This window comes from Gadus morhua, chromosome 6 (genome assembly GCF_902167405.1).
Source record: "Gadus morhua chromosome 6, gadMor3.0, whole genome shotgun sequence".
NCBI classification, from domain to species: Eukaryota; Metazoa; Chordata; class Actinopteri; order Gadiformes; family Gadidae; genus Gadus; species Gadus morhua.
This window is the reverse complement of record NC_044053.1, coordinates 13,655,212-13,679,376: the sequence shown is the minus strand read 5'-3', so window position 1 is coordinate 13,679,376 and position 24,165 is coordinate 13,655,212. Positions and strand designations below refer to the sequence as shown.

Here is a 24,165-nt window from a genome sequence, read left to right as displayed (position 1 = left end):
ATCGAACCACACCGGGGCCCAAACCCTCTCTCATGGATATAGAACTGTGTCCCGGGTTACAAACGAGATATCTGTGTCTGCCTTTCCTTCTTCGTCTCCTTCTCTCCCCCCCCCCCCCCTTTTTTCTGTCCAGCCCTCCGTCTCCCCTCCTCCCCCTTTGTCTTGTTTGTTGCCGTTGTTGGAGACACTATCCATGAGTGTGAATCTCCTGTTGTCCTAAGTGTCTTCACCTGGCCCCACCTGACCTCACCACCTCACATGTCACAGCCCACCCACTCACGCACACACATCACATGATGATGAGTGATGACATTGCCTGTGCTTGCTTTTCTAAAGACGGTGTTGTAACGTTCAGGAACAGCCCTTGATGAGACCCCTTCCCCCCCTCCCCTTGTTTTCTGCTCTTTTTTTCTCGCTCTCTCTCCTCTCTATCTCTTCACCTCTTTGAACCCATTCTTCATCCCACCCTGTTCCCTTCTCCGCACTACCTCCTCATTGTCTTCAATGACTTCCTCTTATCCAACCATCTCCATCCTCCTCCCCACGCTTTCTCTCTCTCCTGTTTGTTTCACATACATCTGTTCCTCTCGTCTGTATCTCTTTTATCCCCTCTCTCCCCCTACACACACACACACACACACACACACACACACACACACACACACTTCTCTTCATCACATCCACCCCCCTCCTCACCCTCATGGCTCGCGGCGATGTAATGGGGGGGGCTTGCGGCACCCCAGGCCATGCTGGGTAAGGTCGCCACGGAGACGTCGAGGAAGAAGGACGTGGAGGAGGTGCAGAAGCGACATCGGCTTATCCCCATGGGCCGCAAGATCTATGAGTTCTACAACGCCCCCATCGTCAAGTTCTGGTTCCACACGGTGAGTACCGGCCACCGCCACCGGAACCTCCCAGTGTTCCAAAGCTGTAGATCTTAAGCCCAGTTCAGACCAAAGATTCACCTTGCAACGGCTTGCAACTCGCAACTCCTTGCAACTCGCAACTCCTTGCAACGCCTTGCAACACCTTGCAACGAGACGGGCTGCAACGTTCTAAAACTGGGCAGTTCACACTGGCTGCAACGCGCTGCAACGGGCTGCGACGCTAGGTGGTTTCCATAGCAACTGTGAACGCTCTGGCACATGCTGAGAGCCGCAACATCATCATTTGCGTAGGTTAGGTTAGATTAGTTAGGTTTGCGATTAGTTAGGTTTGCAATTAGTTTCATTTTTATTTTACTTGAGAGTAGGCTAGAGTTACTATGTCTTGTCATTCTCCACTACATCTGCATTGGAGTAAATAGCTGGAGCTTACAGTTAGTTTAGATTACCCGTTGTTGGATACATTGCATTTTCCGGTCATTTGTCGTCCTCATATCTGTATGTGCACACAATTATTCATGTCTGCGATCATCACAGAGTCCACAAGCAGCAGGTCGCAATTCACGATGGGTCACAATTCATGACAGCAGACCGTCGAAATCTGCGACCACACTGTAAATGCGGGGAAAATGAGTCAAACTCCAACCAAATGTTTTCAGGTCATTTGTCGTCCTCATATTTGTATTTGGACACAATTATTCATGTCTGCGATCATCACAGAGTCCACAAGCAGCAGGTCGCAATCCCCGATGGGTCACAATTCATGACAGCAGACCGTCGAAATCTGCGACCACACTGTAAATGCGGGGAAAATGAGTCAAACCCCAACCAAGTGTTTTCAGGTCATTTGTCGTCCTCATATCTGTATTTGGACACAATTATTCGTGTCTGCGATCATCACAGAGTCCACAAGCAACGCAGGTCGCAATCAATGATGCCACAATCAATCTAGCGCACCGTCGAATTCTGCGCCCACACTGTAAATGCAGGAAAAATGAGACAAACCCCAACCAAATCTTTTCAGGTCATTTGTCGTCCTCATATCTGTATTTGGACACAATTATTCGTCGTAGAATTCAGCAAGATTAAAAGTGCAAATACATCAACAAAATACGACAGTACGGTACCAGGACGGAGTAAGGCCGTGACGTACAAGTTGTTCTCTGCTGTGATTGGCTGAAGAGGAATAGTTAAATCGCCGCGTTCTAAAACTGGACCTTGCGATTTGACATGTTCAATCTCTGGCGACTCCTTGCAACGCCTTGCGACGCCTTGCAACGGCTTGCAACGGCTTGCAACGACCCGTTCACACCGCCCCTGCGACGTTCTAAAACCGTCTCGTTGCAAGCCGTTGCAAGCCGTTGCAAGGTGAATCTTTGGTCTGAACTGGGCTTTAGAACAAAATGATAGTTTGAATAAGCTGTTAGGTGTGAGTTTTTTTATAGGAGAAATAACATTGAAGATTGTGACTAATTTTTAGACATTGGTGAATAATACATATTTGGGCAAAATGTGGTTACCCATTTCCATGTCCCACCTAATTAACCAACTGTCTTAATGAGTATGGCCACAGGTAAATACAGTATTACTTAGATGTTTTCTGATTGACATTGTCAATGGAGGTGATGTAATGCTCTCCTACATTTTTGGTTCGTTACATTATATTTAAATACCTTACGTATGTATGAGATTGATAAACGGCCTTTTGCAGCAACAGAAATACATTTTGGTTTGTACCACTGGATTCTAGGAAGGCACTGGCTTGTTGAGATGTATTCTTAGAACCTGTGTCTTTGTGTGGATGTGTGCGTGCGCGCACATGTTATCCAATTAGCCAACCGTTCTATCTCCCAAATTTCCACTTAGTTGGCTAATGAAAACATTTCTTCATAAAACCACCCTAATACTCCTCATTATTTATTAACGCAAATTAATACATTTCTCTCTTTTACATTCCCATCATCCTCATTATTCCTGGCCTTTTTCCGGAAAGAGAACCCTTGTAAATATGATAATCTCCCCGCCCTCCAGAAGTGGTGCAGGGGTGCTTGCGGGTCAAACGGCCATCATTAGTGCTCTTCGTGTTGGACTCGCTCTGTAGGGCTATGACCGCATCGCTGTTCTATTTGTCAAATCTTCAGTGCAAAGGAGCCCGGAGACAAGTAGGGACTAAATGAATCTGGAAACAAGGGACTTAATGAATCTGGAGACTCCCTCCACGACCACAGGTCATTCGACTAAATAAATCCACTCTCACCTTAGGAGGAGAGAGTGTGATTGCTTCTGTGAACGAGTAAGAGTCTGAGGAAAGGCTTGCTAAACATAGTCTATAGCATAGAACCGAGCCGTCCGGGCCGGGAGTGGATGTAAGAGCAACATGTCCTCCTGAGATCCCCTCGTTTTATTGTAGTTTGTATTTGAAGGCTGCGTTAGAATCCAATTTAATTGGAGTCAATCATTTGAAGAGCCTCACCTTATTGGATGGAGTTCACACAATATCCCTGCACATTAACAGCTTCAGGCCATTTGGTTTGCAATGGATTGACATATCGACATATGCTAAGTAAGGAAGTGGGCAGACTCCCACACCTATGCACACACAGACACACACAAATAAATAATCAGATCTATTGACCACACTTTGCATTATGATTACACACAACCATATGCAGGTTTACTCAACAACTCATTCAAAAGCACACCGACCGTACACACACTGGAATACATGCCAGTGTGTGTTTCTAAATGCGTTCTACTGGGTTTCTACATTGTTCTCACACACACTGGCATGTGTGTGAGAACACCTGTAGAGCCCCAGTCCAATAGGAACGTGTCTGTTCAGATGGCGTACGTGGCCTACCTGATGCTGTTCAACTACATCGTTCTGGTGAAGATGGACCTGTGGCCGTCTCCCCAGGAATGGATTGTCATCGCATACATCTTCACCAACGGCATCGAGAAGATGAGAGAGGTAGGCGAGAGGAGTGTGTGTGTGTGTGTGTGTATATATGTGAATTGCATTATTTTCCGATCAGTCAATGATGCATGGTACCGTAATTCATCATAATTAGCATAATTCATCTGCAGACACAAAATAGAAATACAATAATTATTCAAACAACCTACAGACAACATGCATCTGTTGCTGCTGCTAATCTACACACTGACACCAATTGTACAGCAGTTCTTGGAGGGGTGTAGTTGTGTATCTGTGTGTCAAACATCTCATGATAGTAAAAAGTGTGTGTACAGGTGAGAAGAATGGTGACAGACAGATAGGATAAGACCCACAGATCATTTCAGGAGATGGAAGGAGAACACCTGGCTGTATAATCCCGTATTCCATTCCTTAGTCAAATCAATTTCCCACCCTCTTCGGGCTCTGGAGCGTCTATTACGTAATCTTTTACTGCCCTCCAAAGGCGAGACTGATGTAGTACACACACTTACTCTCCTCTACTGCTATGCAGTTATAACTTCTGTGTTCCCTATCTCATTGTCCAATGAACAAACCCCCTCTATCTCTCTTTCCTTTGCTTACTACTGGTCTCCCCCTCCTCTTCCTCCTAATCCTCCTCCTCATCCTCATCCTTCTTCTCTTCCTCCTCCTCCTCCTCCTGCTCCTCCTGCTCCTCCTCCTCCTCCTCCTCCTCTTCCTTAATGTCTTCCTCTTCCTACTCTTCGTCCTCTTCCTCCTCCTCCTCCTCCTCCTCCTCCTCCTCCTCCTCCTCCTCCTCCTCCTATATGTGTGTGTGTGTGTGTGGTCCAGATCCTGATGTCGGAGCCGGGGAAGCTGCTGCAGAAGGTGAAGGTGTGGCTGCAGGAGTACTGGAACATCACCGACCTCATGGCCATCCTCATCTTCTCCGTGGGCATGGTGCTGCGGCTGCAGGAGCCGCCCTTCATGAGCTACGGCCGGGTCATCTACTGCGTCAACATCATCTACTGGTACATCCGGCTGCTGGACATCTTCGGGGTCAACAAGTACCTGGGGCCCTACGTCATGATGATCGGCAAGATGGTGAGACGACGCAGTGTTTTTGTTGTGCATGTCTTTCTTTGTCGCACTGTTTCTTTTCACATTTACGATATGGGGATTTTGCTGACACTATTATCCAAAGCGACTTAGAATAATTTATTCACACATTCACACTCCGACGGCGGTGTTAACCACGCAGAGTGACAGCCAGCTCATCAGGAGCAGTAAGGGGGAGGTGCCTTGCTCAGGGACACCTCGACACTCGGCTAGGGGGAGCCGGGGTTCGATCTAGAAAAAACTTCAGATTACAAGTCAACGCCTCTACCTCCTGAGCTCCTTTCCTTATTTTTACTTTCGTTGACTTTCTCTTCCTTTTTTCATTTTCTCTATCTTATTTCTTCTGTTCTTTCTTCCTAACTTTCTTATTCTCTATCTGTTCCCTAGTTTCTTCCTCTGGTTCCTTCTCTCCACCCCGTTGTCCGACCCCCACTTAGTCTGAGCAGTTTTCTCTGATCCCATTCCTTCATTCCGCTTTCTATCCGATCTGTGCGTTCTCCGAGTCGTTCTGTCCTGAACACAGGACCGCACGGTGTACCTTGGCATATCAATTGCCCACCAACCCGTTGGAAAGTCCTGCCAGCGACCTGTAATGACAGTGTGTCCCAAGCCTGTCTGATCAGAACAACATGCAGACCGGTTCACTTAGGGGATCAAAGCTGCTTAGTAGGTATCAGTAATGCATTCAAACCATCGCAGAGATGGGCTGTGAACCGCCGGTCATGAGTGCTCTCTTTGATATGAAAATCAGCAATTAGCAGGAGAGGGCTCTGTCTTTAAACCATGTAGACAGACTCATTTACATAAACAGCTCTGTTTTTTTTTGTTTTTTTCGGTTGCAGTCGGACTAGTGGTGGGTTCGCTCCGGGTATAATGTCTTCATTTCTACAAATGAGAAGTAAAATGACATTAGGGACTGAGGAGTAATCTATTGAGATTTATTTAATCTCTGTTTAATGTATTTTGAGTTCTCATTAGTTTAAAGTTCAGGCAATTGAATTGAGATCCATCCACTGGTGCATATTGTGTGATCATCATCAAAAACTGTGAATGCCTGGAGTGGTCTATCTCTAATACGCACTTTCTTATTGAATTGGGATTAGTCACGTTCTGAAAGTATGAGAGCAACACATCATCTCTTAAACTGCACTCCGAACAGCCAGCACAGTTAGACAGTGATTGCAGAGCTATGTCAGGGGGTTAGACAGTAAATGCAGAGACATGTCAGGGGGTTACACAGTGCATGCAGACACATGTAAGGGGGTTAGACAGTTAATGCAGTTACATGGCAGGAGGTTAGACAGTGAATACAGATACATGTCAGGGGGTTAGACATCTTGCTCAAGGACAGCTACGTGTAGATTTTTGTAAAGCGCCCTTCACACCTTTGCCAGGTCAAAGCGCTTCACAATAACTGGCTCACTTTCAGACACACATTCATCAACGCATTGATACACCACACAAGACGACAGCCAGCTCCTCGGGAGCAGTAAGGGTCAGGGGACTCACTCAGGGACACATCGGCACTGAGCCAAGAGGAGCTGGGAATCGAACCAGCAACCTGCGCTAACCTCCTGAGCTACCACAGCCCCTAATGCCCCCTGTGGGCTCTAACCACTCCAATCCTTCCTTGCGCCATCTCTGTACTATCACACTTCTTGCTATTGAAACCAGCCACATCTCTCCCCTCTCCCATCCCCCCTCTCCCCTCTCCCCCTCTCCCCTCTCCCCTCTCCCCTCTCCCTTCTACCCTCTCTTCCTCTCCCCTCTCTCCCCTCCACAGATGATCGACATGATGTACTTTGTGATCATCATGCTGGTGGTGCTGATGAGTTTCGGGGTGGCGCGTCAGGCCATCTTAAACCCCAACGAGGACCCCTCCTGGATGCTGGCCCGCAACATCTTCTTCATGCCCTACTGGATGATCTACGGGGAGGTGTTTGCCGATCAGATTGACCGTACGTTTGGTTCTTATTCAGAGGATTCAGGGGCTTTCCCCTAGTGATAAGCTTCCTGTTTCCCACTTTGTTTTCTTTGTCGTTGTTGTCGTCCATGTTGTTGCCTGTGTGGTTTAAGTCAGAACGTAAATGGATATTGCAGTTGTAACATAACACAGGTTTACACATTGAATGGATAAATGATTAGTCGGTAATACTTTTGTATTTGTTTTCTTGAACACAGAGCATTTTGTTAACCGTACACTCCCTGACAACATACTACATCACTGAGCCCATCGTAATGCATCCATGAACCAATCCGTAACTGAGAAGAGGCCAATGTATATATTTTGATAATAGACTTGACTCTATTATAGACCATCCTTCACCTTTTGCAATTATTTTATCAATATTTTATTGTTTTCCATTGTATTTTATCTTACAGAAAAAATACTCAATATGTTGTTGTTTCATTGGTTGAGCGCCGTTTAAAGTGTTAAAAGTGTTACCTGTATGGAGTCTAAATGAGATGCATGTGGAGAATGAGAATGAGCGTTAAGTAGCCCAAAGACAAGAGATCTGAAATAATGCTTTCGTTCTTTGTTTCAGATATGCATAGTAGGAAGTTACAGCGCAGAATGACTGAAAAACTCTGGCTGGTCGAAAATTACTTTCGAACCCACGGAACCTGGCGTAGTAACGGTCCATAACTCCACTACTCAGTGCAGTCAAATCCCAGTGAACCAATAGATAAAGATACTTATGCAATACACTCCCCCATCTCGTGCCATCATCGCAACCTCACTGCCATGCCATACACACTCCTACCACTAGGAGGAACTACAAATGGATGCGTGCATGCAGCTCCATAAACTCTCCGGTGTAAAGGGGCACTGTGCAAGATTTAAAACGTTTTACTCTCTGTCAAAGGACCACAATCTATCTGTAGAAATTATTTAAACATACATAGGTATATATTTGATATAAAAGAAAATGTACCGGTATATATTCATAAAATAGATCTTTTTTGGTTAAACCTAAAGATTCAAGTCAATAAGACACAATGATAAAATCACTGTCTGTTTATCAGTTGATGCTGTTTATTTGTAAGTATTCACACTAGATCAATACTTGACCTGAGGGTTAGTACGAGTCAGTGGTGTTAGCAGCAACAGTCGAATCTTACACAGTGCTCCTTTAAAGTTGCCTTTTCAAACTTGGTCTTTGGGGGATGGCTAAATCATGCAAGCCATCACAATAAACAAACTGCCAGATTATGTAAAATAATCGTAATCATCTTAAGCTATGACTCGATTTAGATCACGAGTCGCTTGTTCCCAAGGCCAGGTAAAAGTTAGGGCAACTTTATCCGGATCGATTTAAAAACACTGGCTCACCGCCGAAACGTTCCATGCAGGTCCACACACAATGAAACATCGCAGGGGGTTACAAAGTTGAGCTCATGACGTTTGCTAATCCCTAGATGTTTTGTTTCAGCTCCTTCCTGTGTTTCCGGCAGCTAACCTGCCATGCAAACACTATCTGCTAGCATTCAGTCACATCTCACGTTACGCACCAACTCGACATTCATGAAGATAAACACTCCATTCTGACATTGTTATGAGCAGAATAACATGACTGATGAATTATGTATTCATGACAACAACAACAATGCATCAGGAATGCATAATATGAAACGATATTACAACGATAGAAAACACACATGTATATTATGTATACATATTTATATTCACTGAAGGACCAAGGAGACCAAACACTAAACATTCACCAGCTTTTCTCATCTCTTACCTGTTTTTTCACGTTGGTTCAGTTGTCAGAGTTTTTTAGTCTTTGTAATTATCCAAATTGTTTTTTCGAGGGTCAGCTACTTTACAAAGTAGAAATATTGCTTCAGTTCTCTCTATCTTTGGGCTGCGTTGTGTGAACAATTGAGAAAGGCGAAACCCATACGAGCATGGCCAGAATGAACTATATCTACCGGCAAAGAAACTGTGGACAAACTCTCTCTGTTCCCCCCAGTAAGCCCCAGCAACTGAACCATCAGCGATGGAAAAAACACTCTCTGTATCCTAAACACATCTGCAACGATACAAGGCAAAGACGATCAAACATGGTGCACATGCAAACAATATATTTGAAACATTTTAGACATGTTTGGATATATTGGGAGGCTTGGGACGACACATGTCATATGTATGACTGCTCTTGTTTGCTTTTCAGATGCACATTTCAGCACATGAGCCAACTCATTGTTTCCCCCCCCCCCCCCCCCTCCCGCTTCCCTCCCTTATAGAGGAAGCATCAGGCAGACCATGCTTCTTGCACAATACATATATTGACCTTTTGATTTTCATTATCATTATGGTTTTTATCATTGTGTGTTTCTTTCGTTTTCTGCTTTTGTTGTTTTTGTTCATGCCTCTTCCAAACGTGTTTGCTTTTTCAATCTTTTGGTATGACTTTTATCCCATTTGAACCCATCGGTTTTGCTGCTGCGTGCCTGCTGATGTGCATGTCTGTTGGTGCATCTACACACTTACTTTGCATAGGTTATCTTTGTTTTTACCAATTGATATTGATCGCGAACGTGTTAACAAGTTCTATGTGCTCATGTGTGTGTGTGTGTGTGTTTGTTTTTGTTGCGTCGTACAGCCCCATGTGGCATCAACATCACAACGGACGACGGCGGGGTGGTGAGGCTGCCGCCCTGTAAGACGGGCGCCTGGATCGTCCCCGCCATCATGGCCTGCTACCTGCTGGTGGCCAACATACTGCTGGTTAACCTGCTCATCGCCGTCTTCAAGTATGTAACACAGCATGCTCTCGCTCTCTCTCTCCCTCCCTCTCTCCATCTCTCCCTCCCTGTCTCTGTCTCTCTGTCACTCTTCATCTCTCTTCTCTCTCTCTCTCTCTCTCTCTCTCTCTCTCTCTCTCTCTCTCTATCTCTCTATCTATCTATCTATCTATCTATCTATCTATATATCTATATATATATATATATATATATCTTTGTCTCTGTCTGCCTTCTTCTCTCTCTCTCTTTCTTTTTGTCTGTCTTCGTCTCTCCCTCTCTCCCTCTCCCCCTCTCTCTTTCTCTGACTGTCTCTCTCTCTTTTCTTCATCTCTCTCTCTCTCACTATCTATTCTCGTATTCTCTATTTATTATTCCTTCTTTCTTTATTTCTGTCAAAGTTTTATTACAGTATTAAACTGCCCTATCTTGCCTTAAATTAAAACTAGGAATGTGAACAGCCATTTGCATGATTGAAGAGACACAAACACATTCAACGGCTTCTCATAAAACATTTGGCCGCACTAGCTGCCAGCCCGTTTACGTTTTGCATATTGAATAAATAGCAGGACGGGTTATGGGTACTCCGTCGTGTTGAGCTCGGCAATGATTCACCCGGCCGCCCGTCTGAACCAATACCCTCTGGTTATTTAGACTCTCGTTGTGGTCGGTGTGTGTGTTTCTTTTCTCTGTCTTCTGTGTTTGTCCGTCACCATAGCAACACGTTCTTCGAAGTGAAGTCTATCTCCAACCAGGTGTGGAAGTTCCAGCGCTACCAGCTGATCATGACCTTCCACGAGCGGCCCGTCCTGCCCCCACCGCTCATCATCTTCAGTCACATGACCATGGTACTCAAGCACCTGTGCTGCCGCTGGCGCAAGCACGACGACGACGAGCGCGACTACGGCCTGAGTGAGTCGGGGGCGTCCCGCTTACCCTAACCCTAACCACTAACCCTGAACCCTAACCCCTAACCCTAACCCAAACCCTTAACCCTGAATGCAAACCCTCACCCCTAACCCAACCCATCCCCTAACCGCTAACCCTAACTTCAGTCTATGCTTCTTTTAGACCATATGATTCAAGCTCACATAAGGACCTCACTGGACCACACATGTTTAGCGCTAACACCAGTCCTGAATAGCTACTTCTTCGAGTGGTAAATTCAAACCTGTGGCTTATCTACTCTGCCAATTCTTCAAAGCTTGTTTAACTGTTTAACTTAGTTTTTCATCACCGCTTTTTGGACAGGACATTGAGGATTATTGCCGACTGAGGGTTTAGAACTGTTCATTTTACCATGAGGAGAATAGCAGAGCTACTAATTAAACACAGAAGAAGGTCAGAGGAAACAAATTCAAAGTTAGGGTGTTTGAGATAAGGGTTAGGGTTGGTCAGCATTAACTTTTCAATTGGTATATTCTATAGTTATTTCCTCCGTGCGGCGAGATTTTACTGGTATCTTGTCGTACCAGAATGTTCCCACAAAGCGATGCGGCATTACGATCCTCACGCCCCTCTTCTATGCCCCCCCTATTCCTCCTCCTCCTCCTCTTCTCTGCCCCTCCTGCTCCTCCTCCTCATCCTCCTCGTTTTCACAGAGCTCTTCATCACGGAGGACGAGCTGAAGAAGGTCCATGACTTCGAGGAGCAGTGCATCGAGGAGTACTTCAGGGAGAAGGACGACCGCTTCAACTCCTCCAACGACGAGAGGATCCGAGTCACTTCCGAGAGGTCAGCACTGTGGTGGCCTAACCACCGAGCCTCCTTAACCACCGAGCCTCCTTAACCACCGAGCCTCCTTAACCACCGAGCCTCCTTAACCACGAGCCTCCTTAACCACCGAGCCTCCTTAACCACCGAGCCTCCTTAAACCAAGCATTCATTCCTCTTGAAGACGCTACGGTCAGACGCGACCGGCCTCGGGTCGAGGTCTGTTCAGAGCGCAACCGTGGGGGAAATGACTAGAGGTCTAAGGGTGTTAAGGGTGTGTAAAAAGAGAAGATACGGTAACGGTTTCATAGACAAATATAGGAGGAAGGCAAGACAAGGTAGACTGATTACGCAATTATCTAAAATAATTATCAATTTAGTTATCAATAATACCGTTGTCATGGTATTATCGCTGGGGATTCGTCCGATAATTCCATCCCGGGGGATTGTAGCTGGCCTTCCCGTTATCTCTTTATAATTTGTTTTTCATGGTATTGTAGCGCTAGGGCGGCTGTTGTAAAACACACCGCCTCTCTGGGGACATTCAATATTGACTCTGCTTTACTCCACTGAACCGGAACGCCAGACAACCTCGGGTCATAGCAGGGAGACGCGAGCACACGACGACCTTGTATCTCTGACTCTTCCTTATCTCCGCCCCCCCTCGGTGCTGGCTGTCCTCTTAACCCTCTCTCCCCCCCCCGGCAGGGTGGAGAACATGGCAATGCGTCTGGAGGAGGTGAACGAGCGCGAGCACTTCATGAAGGCGTCGCTGCAGACGGTGGACGTCCGGCTGGCGCAGATGGAGGAGCTGATCGCGCGCATCGCCGTGGCGCTGGAGCGCGTGACAGGCGTGGAGCGCGGCGAGGTCAACAAGGTGCGCTCCCGCACCTCGTCCGACTGCACCGACTCGGCCTACGCCCTGCGGCACGCCGAGGGCCCCGACACCGGGTACATCCTGCGGCAGAGCAGCTTCAACAGCACGGACGGCAACGCCTACCGCCTGCAGGAGGCGCTGGAGGGCGGCGGCGAGGGCTCCCTGTCCCCGCCCTCGCCCACCGCCGCCGCCACGCGCACCCGGAGCCACTCCTTCTACGTGGGCGGGGGGCGCGGCAGCGGTGGCGAGCCGCAGCACCGCGGGGGCGGGGCCTCAAGGCGCGTCGAGGGCTTCTTCAAGGAGCGCTCGCTGAGCCTGCACCGCGCCAACAGCTCGCAGTCCGTGTCCTCGGGCACCGCCCCCAGGGACTCCAAGCCCCTCCCCCTGGCCACGCTGTCGGTGTCCCAGCAGCACCGGCCGTCCTCCTGCATCGACATCTACGTGTCGGCCTCGGAGGAGGTGGGGCCCGGCGAGGTGTTCCTGGACCCCCTGCGGACGGCCCCGCCCCTCCGCCGGAACTCCTCCCTCCACTCCGAGATCATGGAGGCGGTGTTGTCGGGGGGCAGTGACTACGGCGGCGGCGGCGGCGTGGGAGAGAGGTCCTCGGAGTGCGGGGCCGGCAGCAGCGGCTGTGGGACGGTCGCCACGGGGACGGGCACCGCCTTCGAGGACAGCGCCGCCGTCGACCTGTCCCTGAGCTCCGCCCACCTCCTGCCGGACTCCTCCTCCCTGCCGCCGTGGGAGATGGACCCGTCGCCGCCGCCATCGGCCGGGATGCTGGAGCGCTCCAAGAGCAGCCGCTACCTGTCGGCGGGGGGCGGCGGGGGCTTCCTGGACGAGCCCCAGCTGGTCAAGTCCCACAGCCTTATGTTCAACCCGCGCGGCGTGTACGGCGGCCTGGGCGCCGGCGTGCAGGTGAAGGCGGCCGAGTACACCAGCATCACGGACTGCATCGACACGCGCTGCGTCTCCTCGCCCTACGCCCCCGCCGAGCGCGCCCACTCCCCGGGCGTCTCCACCTCCTTCCCCTTCGACAAGCCCGCCCCGGACGGGGGCTCCTCGCACCCCGAGCGCGAGGCTGAGCTGAGCCAGACGGAGTCTGACCCCGAGGACCCCGAGGAGCTGTTGGGGGTCCCCTCCACCCCTCGCCCCGGGCGGCCCTGTGGGTCGCCCCTCTACCCGCCCTCCTCCCGGCAGGAGCGGGCCAACAGCTGCTCCTCGGATGACTCGCACCCCGCCCTGAGCCTGGCCCCCCAGCACAGGAAGAGCCTGTCGGTGAGCGAGAGGATGGAGCGGGGCGCGGGCCCCGGGGCCGACCGGGGGTCCGCGGGCCGGGGGCCGGCGGGGGCCCGGAACCCCTTCCTCAGGAGCAAGTCCGGGGCCCGCCCGGAGCCCGGCAAGACTGACAGCCTGTCCATGAGGAAGCTGGCCACGCCCTCGGCGTTCCGCAGCTTCGACAGACAGAACTACACGTGACAACGGGAACGCCGGTCAGCGCAGGAACACACATACACACATTCACAGGACCAGGGAGGGTAAAGGTCAGAGGGCACGGCGGGGGAAGCTGACGGGGTGACGGGGTGGGGTTGCTACGGAGGCGGATGCGGGGCCACGCTTACCATGGCAGCAGCAGAGAGGTACACCGTGGAGGAAGTGGCAGGATGTTGCAGACGCCCTACCGGAGACGCATCCTCACCCGGAAACAGCAGTGCTGGGGGGAGGAGGGGATGGGGGGGGGGGGGGGGGTCCTATTGTACACCAGTCTAAAACAAAGAGCTATTAACACTACAGTAGTTTTTACCTCCTCTTGTAGCTCAGTAACTATCCATGGGGTGTTAAGGCTTTGGAAGGTCTCTGTCTACGTGTCAGTCTTCCACCGTCACCAATACGTCCAACCCACTACTATGTCACTATGTTCCATCTCATGTCCATCACGATGCTAGGTGAGGAACACGTACTGTAACTCCTAGATTATTGATTCCTTAGGAACCGCCAAAGCAGAAGGGGAAGAAACGGGAGAGGAGAGTTAAATATACATAGAATAATATATATATATATAGCCAAAAATGTGTCCCCTTTCCCCCAGGACTCAAAGGGCAGCAGCATTTGACGCTCCTTAATATAAAGTTTTGTGTGTTTTCACCGACCGAGAGCCAATGAAAAGGAAAGAAATCTAGCAATACTTATTTTGATAGTGGAAATGTGTGGGCGGAATAAGTCATGTGACTAGGAGTGATATTACTGGTGAATGGAGAGAGGCATTACAAAGTCAGTGATATGTGGGGAATTAATAGAAGGGATTAAGTAGTCTTTTAAAGTAAAATATTCTAAAGGGAGTCATGTGAATTGTATTTGTCGAGGGAAAATGTCAAACTTGTCTGTGGCATTCAATTTTAATTGATTGTATCTTAATTTGTCTGAACTATTTCAAGGAGTCATAACACAACAGCCAACATTCAAACAGAAAATGTCTTCATAGTCGCAGTTTCGATTATTAAATAAGCTACAAGAGATGAGAGACCCGATAGAGTAAGGAGTGCCAGGCCAACATTACTCAAGATACTATAAGTCTGACTTTACAATCAGGAAGTCATCGTCATCATTATATCTCGAGTTTATATTGAATCCAGTCTGGGAAACATTAACAAAGATAAGAGCCACAAATACAGACTGCACTTCCAGATGGCATATCCCTTGTACATTGCTGTGTCCAGTAAGCTATGCTACCCTGTAATGAATATTGACGATGTATCTCATTCAGGAAAGTACAGTATGGACAGTTTAATATTTTAGGGCTAGCCACAAATACAAGTAACAACATGTTCCATCTCTTTAACATATTTAGTTTTTGTCTGCAAATACGCCCTGTTGGCCACAAGGGGGCGGTCTCTGCACAAGAGGCTGGCTGCAAATGTAGAACCAAAATCTTTTCATCCTTTCACTCACTGTATGTTTCAATGGTCAAACTCTAGTCAAAGACCACCGGATCCGTCCTTTGTCTGTTATGGAATTGTCATGTATTTGATCATTCTTTCATGAAATCCATGATAGTCAGTTAAGACAAAAAAAAAAAGGAAAACATTTTGACTGAAGTTTTGACTGCTAAATCCATTTAAAAAGTGCACACTAGTTTCCTGGGAGAGAGAAAGGAATGCAAAACATTGAAATAGTTTTTGCTGCTAAGTATATGCATTAGGTTCAGTCAGGTGTGTGAAAGCTATTTTGATTGACCTATAGAATCCATATCACCACGCACATCTATAACTATCTGATTGTTTCCTCATCGTTTCTCTGGATGAAAAGTTCTAAAAAGAAGGGAATGACTTTCTATGATAGCTTTTTGCAGAAAGGTTGAAAAAGTTTAATTGATAGTTTTTATATATATAAATATATATATTTGTGATTTATATTGCACCAATTAATACAATACAATCACATGCATTGCATTTATTTTGAGATTATTTCTATTTAATTACATATTTTCTGGCTATCATGAATAATTAAATGCCTGTTTGAATTACTAATATGAATATTTAATATTTATATCTTCTCAGTGCTATTTTTCTCTAATTTTAACTATTTTCTAAGTAAGGTTTATTATCAAATTTAATATAAAAAGGGAGAGATACAAGCAGTGAATGCTGATGTATTAAAAGATTGATTAAAATCTGTTATATAAATGATAGATTGTACATTTCAATCATATTTAAGGTGTAATCCCTTTTTTATTGTTCCTGTTTTCTGTGTAATGTAACAACGGCCGGGCGAGCTGCTCGCTCCCTGCGTTGCCAAACACAGGATCACTGGGCGACTCCGGGCTCCACTTAGAACACAGGGCTGCAGCACTGACATGTCTGCTGCAGACGTTAGAGCACAACCACCAGGGTTTTTTGACATTGCATGTCATCATCGATCTCTAGTGGAAACAAAACAAGACAAAAAAAATCGAAAATGAGGGGGGTTGATGGCTCAATGACAACTGTATTCGACCTTATTCTAAAATATTTATTTGAATCGGTGCACTTTGTACTTTTCAAATACGGATGAAATCTGGGATGTGGCTGGGTTCGTATCTACTTAAACACAACACTGATGACACACTACAGGAAAGGGGAAAGGATTCCAAGAGGCGGGCCCTTCTCTCCGTCATGCTATGTGTATACCACCTAATTGGCCAGACAGATTTGCTTCATCCCTGTCCATCACGGGAGGTGTCCAATAAGCTCCTAAAGCTGATCAATATACTCTCAATGTCCCAGGTACGAAGGAAGATGTAGCCTGTTAGCTCTCATATATAATTTGAAATGTCAAGAACCCAACAAAGACATTTAGAATTGTAGTAAAAAGGCTAGCAGTAATCACTATGCTTTACAACAAAAATGCTTAAGAAAATCGATTGATATTGTTTTATGGAATTTTAATTGAGGGGAATGTCTGTCAACAGTAAACTCTGGACAACTAATTGACAATAATAGATAATCCTAAACCAAACCAACTACGGTTTACATATGTCTACAGTGGGCTTTTGATCCAAATTTACCGTTTCACATTGTGTTCAAAAACTTAACCAAACCGATTGGAATGGAGTGGCAGTTGATTGGCTGAGCCATTATCCAAACCTTTGATTGGCTGAGCCATTATCCAAACCTTTGATTGGCTGAGCCATTTTCCAAACCTTTGATTGGCTGAGCCATTATCGAAACCTTTGCAAAAGAGACCAGCAGTGACGACCTCTGCTCACTCGTAATAATGAATAAAACCCAATTCTCAAACATGCATAGCTGAGTAGTTTACAAAACACTTCAGTTCACTGCTGAAATGCACTATTTTAAAGTCCCATATTGCAAAAATAGTTTTGACGAGACACTTAACAGCGATAGTAATGACATGGGAGGTATTTTTTCCCCTAAACCATAAGGTTTGATAAACAATATCAAACGTCTTCATTGCACTTTCTGAACCAACTTGTGCGCATGACTCAATGTTTATGCTTTTGTGTGTGTTGACATGGCGGCCATGCGAGGAACAGTGCAAATCTAGGGGACGTGTGTGTTTGTATGTGTGTGCGTGCGTGCAGGCGGTGTGTGTGTGTGCCTGTGTGTTTGACACGATACCCACTAACAGATGAGCATGAAGATGCAACATAAATCCACCCAGATCCCAATGTACAGTATTTCTATTATATTTTCCTACACAGTTGCTTCACTTTTTCTTCTGGAACCAAATGAGAATTACGCGTTTAATCAAACAGGGGACTTCCTCCACAACCGGGGACGAGAAATTGTTAGTTAAGAAATCCATGCACATGTTTTCTTTTTGTTTTTCCTTTCCTGCAATAAATGCTGATATTGTTGTTGTTCGCCCAGTGAACAGGATCCCCCTCCTCCTCCAGATCTCAATTAATTAAATGTCCTTTAAATGCATGCAGTTCTTCCACTGAGGGCAAACAAAACTATCCTCCTTTAAACGGTGACGATGGGAAAGGTAGAGGAATTATAAATCACAGTAGTGAGTATTTTGATGCAAATACAAATCTGTATTCTTCAATGTGAATAGGATCATGTCTGGCATGCATTGTTAAATAAATGAATAGATTGGTACATGTGTCTTGTTTACTTTCCCCTCACATGCTTTTGGGGGTTGTACGTTTCTAAAAAAAAAAAGAAACGTGACAGAAACTGCTGTGTGAGTGAGTTTGTGTGCTTGCATGTGTGTTTAAGGGGTCAGGGCAATACTGATAGGTATGCTGATTAGGTTGTTGTTTCTCTAAACACCAGCGAAAGCTCGTGCTTAGCCCTATAGGAGATGAGGCGTGTGCAATAAGTTGTTCAACAGTTGTCACTGGGCAGTCGGCTCCCTATTGTGGCTGTCGGGAATGTCAGCAAAACCAAGTGAATGCGACAGGTGGCTGTGCTGTGCTTCCCTCTAGCCTACTTAAACCGATAATGGCATAAAATCGCCGAAGTACATGGCATTAAGATCTTTCAACCAAAAAGGATCAAGGTGCATAACAGGGTTAGACATAAAGCATAGCCCGTTTTCTCTTGATATGTAGGGCAGATTCCCGGACCTCACATGCATGCGTAGCCTACTTGGGGCGGGGAGGGGGGTCATCGGTGGCGCGTGAGTTCAGACTCAGTACACGGAAGGGAACATTCTGTTTTTCTTCTACACGTGCCGCCTCCTCCCCCTCGTTTCTCGTTCGCACTCTCCCTCCTACGCCTCACTTATCATCTTCCACATGCCCACGACCAACAGCCCTTGTTTGATCGTTTTTTATCTCCGACACAATCATAAGTCAACCCGATTCACATAGTAGGAGTGAAAGCCTACATGCATTTTTTTTACACTTTGGGGGAAAACTAGGGTGCATCGTGCATCCCCCTCCCCCCTCCCTCAGCCTTCCAGGAAAGTGTTTTACCATGGAGAGGAGAGGGAGCGACAGCTACTGGCAACGCGGCCCCTCAAGGCAACCCCCCTCTTTATTTCCTTCTTGGAAACCCAAAAGCACATTTGGAAAAACAAAAAAGTGGAGTGAACTAGTTCTGGCAAAAGGGGCGTGTCACCACCACAACCATCTCCACCTTCCCGGTGCAGATTGTTTACCCCTCGTAACCCAAATCTTACTCTAAATCCTACAAACTCGAAGTCTGTAAGCTAAAAAAAAAAGACAACAACCCTAAAGCTGCTTTCCATTTGTGAGTCAGTCCTCATGTTTCAGTGGCCGGCCTGTCCACGGCCCTGGGCGGTTACCTCTATGAACAGACCACGTGTCGTCTTCCGGTACTTCACTGTATTTGCGGCCGGTCCGTGGGTAGGAACATGTTCTCCATAATTGTCCCGCCACGACCTCATTTAGCCAACATAATGTGTACAAACCGGGGTAGGCGGGTTCATAGCGCCCCCAGTGGAGCCCGGAGGAGACCCGCGGGCGGAACTCGCAGCACCCGGCGCCTGAAGGGAGGAGGAGGACGTGTTTACTCAGGATATTGTTAAGCCTGCAGACCTAGGCAGTACTGATGTAGACATAGCCTACATATAACCCCGGGCTGTGGGTCAGGAAGGGCTAACGTTCATTAGTGCATGTTAAATTATAATCCACTTTTAAACCTCAGTATGTGTTGTTTACTTTGCTAGACGATCCATGTATACCTGTGTTTTACGTGAATTTGGTTGATATTTCAGGTTCTGTGTAGCAGGGCGAGTTCATAGCACTGGGTTGTACAAGAACGTCTTGACTTTAATGGTTTGATTCTTTGATTCATCGCTTCACATAAAGCGGGTCAAGCCCAGTGTTGCCAGATTGGGACATATTTCCCGCCCGATCTTGCATCGCTGGCGGCCCAATCTGGCAACACCGGTCAGATCCCTGTCCGTCAATTTCATAATCGGCAGTTCCGCGTAACGTAAACGAAACGAGTCACGTTTTCTCCTAGCCAATCGCAGCCCTGCTTTATTATGACACCGTGGGATTCCGCGAAATTGTTTCTTGGAGTTGAGAAAAAGTGCTCCGCACAGCTTCAACCAGGCGAGTTGACGCATGTAAGCCAGGGGAGAAGGAGCACATCGTGACAACAACAACATCGATTATATTGGCGGCTATTGATCTGCAAGTTAGGCCGACTATCGATAATAGGTACGCGTTATACTATTATAGGGTTGTGTCGATCCGCCCTGCTTCAGTATCCAACAACCCCTGTCGGAGGAGGATGGTCACATCGAAGACGACACGTGTGGATTGTTAGCCACATGTTTCCTGTGGCCGAGTGTGATTAGCATTATTCAGTCGACATTTATTGGAGATCATTCATTCTTGGCGTCAGTCGGATCCTCGTAGTGCCACGGGGAGCTGAAGCGATGATGTCGGAGTGTGAACCGGCCGCAGAGCGGGTCTCCTCCCAGCGGCCCCCGGGTAGTGGTAGTCCCGACGCGCTGCTGCCCACAGAGGACATGCACAAAGAGAATCAGGAGAACAGAACTTTGTTGATGGTCGCGATGATCCTGCTGGACTTGAACAAATGTATCCCCGGAGGAGGAGGAGGCGCCAAGTGTCTTGTGGCGCAGGCCGACGAGAACACCCGCGACAAGGTGGACCGCCGGTCGGACAGCGAGGACACTCTGGCCCCGGTGCCGGCACCGACTCATTACCGGAATAAAAAATCAGCAATCAGGCACGAGTCTCCCGAGAAGAAGCACAGCTGCCCGTTCAGCGGTTGCGGGAAAATGTATGGAAAGTCGTCCCACCTCAAGGCTCACTTAAGGGTCCACACCGGTAAGTGTTAAGCGACCCCAGACCAAACCTCCCGGTCATGTGCATCAGAACAAAGCTTGTTGGCCCTTTTGAGTTGCGTTTTGGCATTTCTTTCACAAATCTACGCCAACTACGACTACTGAGTGAAGATATCATAGAGGTTGTCTCTAGACTGGTGTGTCCCTGGTCCCCCTGGGCCTATTCATTGCAGTATGCCTTTCATAAAATAATAAGGCTTAACAGAATTGACTTGTGTGTGTGTTTCGGTGGGGGTGGGGTGTGTGTGTGTGCGTGTCTCCCGATTGGGGGGTGTGACTGCGGTTCTCCGCAGCCTGGGGGCGTGGTCTCCAGCCCGCTGTTGATACGCGTTGATGTTCTGTTCTGGGAACAGCGCGTTCCGCCGCCGCCATTTATTTGTGGTGCATTGTAAATAGTTTGGGCGAAGTTCAGATGTGGTGAAATGTGTTTCGCAGCTTGTGGCAGAGCCGTGACTCACGATGTCGGGGTGTCTGCGATACATGACGTCGATTTAAATGCCAGGACTTCCAATCTCTGTGCCGTTCTGTGATATTCGCTTTTTAAATGGGGATATAGAGACGTTTGACGAGAGCTTTTATGGCAAAACGCTTTAACGGAATGACGGTGAAGGGTAAAGATATCCGGACAACAATGTTCGCATGGCAACGAGACGTGCTCTCTGACTCATTTGTGGGTCACTGTGACTTTGCTGTCCCCACATGTTCTTAACCGGAGATAAGCCCCCTGCGCAGTTATTTCCTCATACGTCATCGCCCCGTCACGCCCCCTACTTAGGTTGTAAACAAGAAGAGACACGTGGTCAGAGGACACGCGCCCGTGATGGCAAGGAACCCCTGGAAGCTAAATCTATCGCAATAGCTTGTTTATTATCTTTGGCTATTTGTTGTTAAAGAAGCTTATCGTTGACCATAAAATGTGTGTGTGTGTGTGTGTGTGTGTGTGTGTGTGTGTGTGTGTGTGTGTGTGTGTGTGTGTGTGTGTGTGTGTGTGTGTGTGTGTGTGTGTGTGTGTGTGTGTGTGTGTGTGTGTGTGTGTGTGTGTTCTGTCTGCAGGGGAGCGTCCGTTCGAGTGCACCTGGAAAGATTGCGGTAAGAAGTTTTCGCGGTCGGACGAGCTGACCCGGCATTACCGCACGCACACGGGAGAAAAGCGCTTCAACTGTCCGCTGTGCGACAAGTGCTTCATGAGGAGCGACCACCTGACGAAGCACGCCCGGCGGCACGCGGGCTTCCAGCCAAGCATGCTGCAGTGCCCCAGCGCGGCCAAGAGGCGGCGCTGCTCCCTGTCCGTCTCCTCGTCCGACTCTGGAGACCGAAGTCCCGCTGGGTTTTAGGTTAAGGACGCACTCCCATTCAGACGCAGGAGAACCCATGTGCACGGGAGGACGAACGCAGTAAATAATGTAAATAATTAAAACGAGAAAAAAAAATATCAAACGCATGACTATGTGCAGATGTTCTCTGTAAATATTGCAAACGCAGTGTAAAATTATCTTTCCATTTCAAAAAGTCAATCTTTGATACTACCTAGAATCAGCGGTCATTCTACTGTGAGTCTCCTTTCTTATTTCTAAAGTTCAGAAACAGCTAGGTCACATGTACTGAGCTGGTCAGGTAACTCAGATTTTTTTATACTTGAATAATGTGCAAATGAGAAGCCTTTTGTGTATAGCTTTCTAGATGAACGCAGACCTATAAAGAGGAGGAAACAGTAAATAAATCACACATTCAATGAATGTGTTGGAATCTTGTTCAATTATTTACAGACTGTGTTAATAGGCTTAGACCAATTCAGGAAAAATATGTATTTTGCTGACGAGTTATGGAAGTGATCTATGTAATATATCGATTTTAGTTCAAACGAGGCCTTTGTTTGTCCAACAGTATAATAATACACTAGAATTAGCTTAATGTTAAACTGGGTATATTGAAGTAAAAGCATTTAGAGTTGAATATAGTTGTGTATTGATTAGGGTTAAAGTATTGTATAGTAGATATTATATACCTACTATACTAGAAGATAATAGGGATAGCTACTAACATCAGTTCATACCTTGTTCACTCTGTTATCAGCCAGCTGGTTCGCGAGATAATTATTCATAGTAATCATTAAATAGTCAATTTCCTGTCTCTTCCAGGAATTACATTAATATTGATGCAAAGGAGACAGAACGTATGCAAGTATTAATTGCAAAGCTTTATAGCAGAAATATAAGGTCATTCAATGTCTCACTCACAGTAGTCTGGACTCTGGATTCTAGTAGGTTATGACATTATTGGGTCATAACTACATTTTATGTTATGACCATTTATGTTAAGGCATTGAGGGAATGGTGGATTGTTGTTTTATTGCAAGGAAATATAAGTTATACCCCTGGGGAGAATTGGAAGCACACAGACGATTCATTTCAGATGCATGATTCTGTGTGCTTCTTAGGATTATCTCTTCCGTAACGTGTGAAATTATTTAAAAAGGAAGTACTTTGTTATGAAATTTTGTGGAATCAGACTGTTTTGATAACGACAATAAATCTCCAAATGCCATTTAATGCTTAGAGAAACCCATAGAACAGACTCTTCCCATGCCAACCCCAGTGTAAAGTGAGAACAGATTCCCACCTTAAAGCATCAAATGACTCCGACGTTGTTGCCTTTCAGCCTGAAGCCTTTACTTTGGATTCTGCTTGCTGCTTGTGTTCTAGGCCACTGTACAGGGTTACCCAGGGTCCATCACAGGGGCTTGGAAATTGTCATGTTCATGGAGGGAAATGTGCTCCTCTTGGTTCTAACAATAAACTCAAGAGGTCTTTCTAAATATGTTTCTGTTTGTTTCCAATTGTCCCGGTTACTGTGACACATTGCAAACCGATGTGGCTGCGGTTCCTTCCAGGAAAACAGGGAGTATTGGAAACACAAGGTCGGCGATATGTTCATGTTAATATTTGACAGGTACAAGAAATGAAACATGAAGTAGGGTGAGAATATTTACCACCAGCTTCTTGTTTATTTATGGATTTCATACACTACACAGAACATTGTTAAATACTGGAAATAAAGTGTTTAAGTACAAAAAAATTGTCTAAAACAAAATGAAGACAATGTTCCCCCATGTCTTAAAGTAAAAACATAACATAATCCAGCAAATGTTATTTTAAATAAATCACGTAGGGAAATAAAAATACACACGTCTTTGAAACATATCTGTATTAAGGCATACTCTAATTCAATCAACTGATGTCACATAAAAGTGTTAAAAAGATACAGGCAATAATACAACATAAAGCCAATAATAAATCGAAAAGATAAAAAAAAAATCATTTCTGATTTATGCGAATACAGAAGGAAAAACGTCCCATTGGTTTGGTCACCTCGTCTCCACATGTAAACGATGCAGACACACATAATGGCCACCAGGGGAGGAGTCCCTTAGGTCAAATGGGGGAAAGGACATGTATATGGACATGGGGGATATGAGGTAAAACAAGATATGTCCAAAAACAAAACAGAGCTTATTCCAGTTAAGAACCGTGTTACAGTATAACTCAAGTTATCCCCCCCCTCCTGCCCACCTCCTATGCACGCACGTACACACGCACACACACACACACACACACGCG

General features: G+C 46.6%; 2 protein-coding genes across 3 annotated transcripts in view; both read left to right on the top strand.

Moving 5' to 3' along the window:
* trpm3 (transient receptor potential cation channel, subfamily M, member 3) overlaps positions 1 to 17,859 on the top strand; it is a 143,141-nt gene extending 125,282 nt beyond the window's left edge. The window contains exons 18-26 of one of the 2 annotated variants that reach the window (XM_030358610.1): positions 744 to 884; positions 3,727 to 3,855; positions 4,654 to 4,905; positions 6,704 to 6,878; positions 7,467 to 7,559; positions 9,531 to 9,681; positions 10,388 to 10,581; positions 11,271 to 11,403; positions 12,091 to 17,859. In XM_030358610.1, coding sequence (XP_030214470.1) covers positions 744 to 884; positions 3,727 to 3,855; positions 4,654 to 4,905; positions 6,704 to 6,878; positions 7,467 to 7,559; positions 9,531 to 9,681; positions 10,388 to 10,581; positions 11,271 to 11,403; positions 12,091 to 13,735 — 2,913 coding nt within the window. In that variant the 3' untranslated portion in view covers positions 13,736 to 17,859. The remainder of the gene's footprint in view (positions 1 to 743; positions 885 to 3,726; positions 3,856 to 4,653; positions 4,906 to 6,703; positions 6,879 to 7,466; positions 7,560 to 9,530; positions 9,682 to 10,387; positions 10,582 to 11,270; positions 11,404 to 12,090) is intronic. The other variant, XM_030358609.1, reaches the window with a different exon arrangement.
* A 1,819-nt stretch (positions 17,860 to 19,678) lies between these two features.
* klf9 (Kruppel like factor 9) lies at positions 19,679 to 23,363 on the top strand. The gene is made up of 2 exons (XM_030358619.1): positions 19,679 to 20,531; positions 21,602 to 23,363. The coding sequence occupies exons 1-2, from the start codon at positions 20,117 to 20,119 to the stop codon at positions 21,880 to 21,882; spliced, it is 696 nt and encodes a 231-aa protein (XP_030214479.1). The 5' UTR covers positions 19,679 to 20,116; the 3' UTR covers positions 21,883 to 23,363.
* The last annotated feature ends 802 nt before the right edge of the window (positions 23,364 to 24,165 follow it).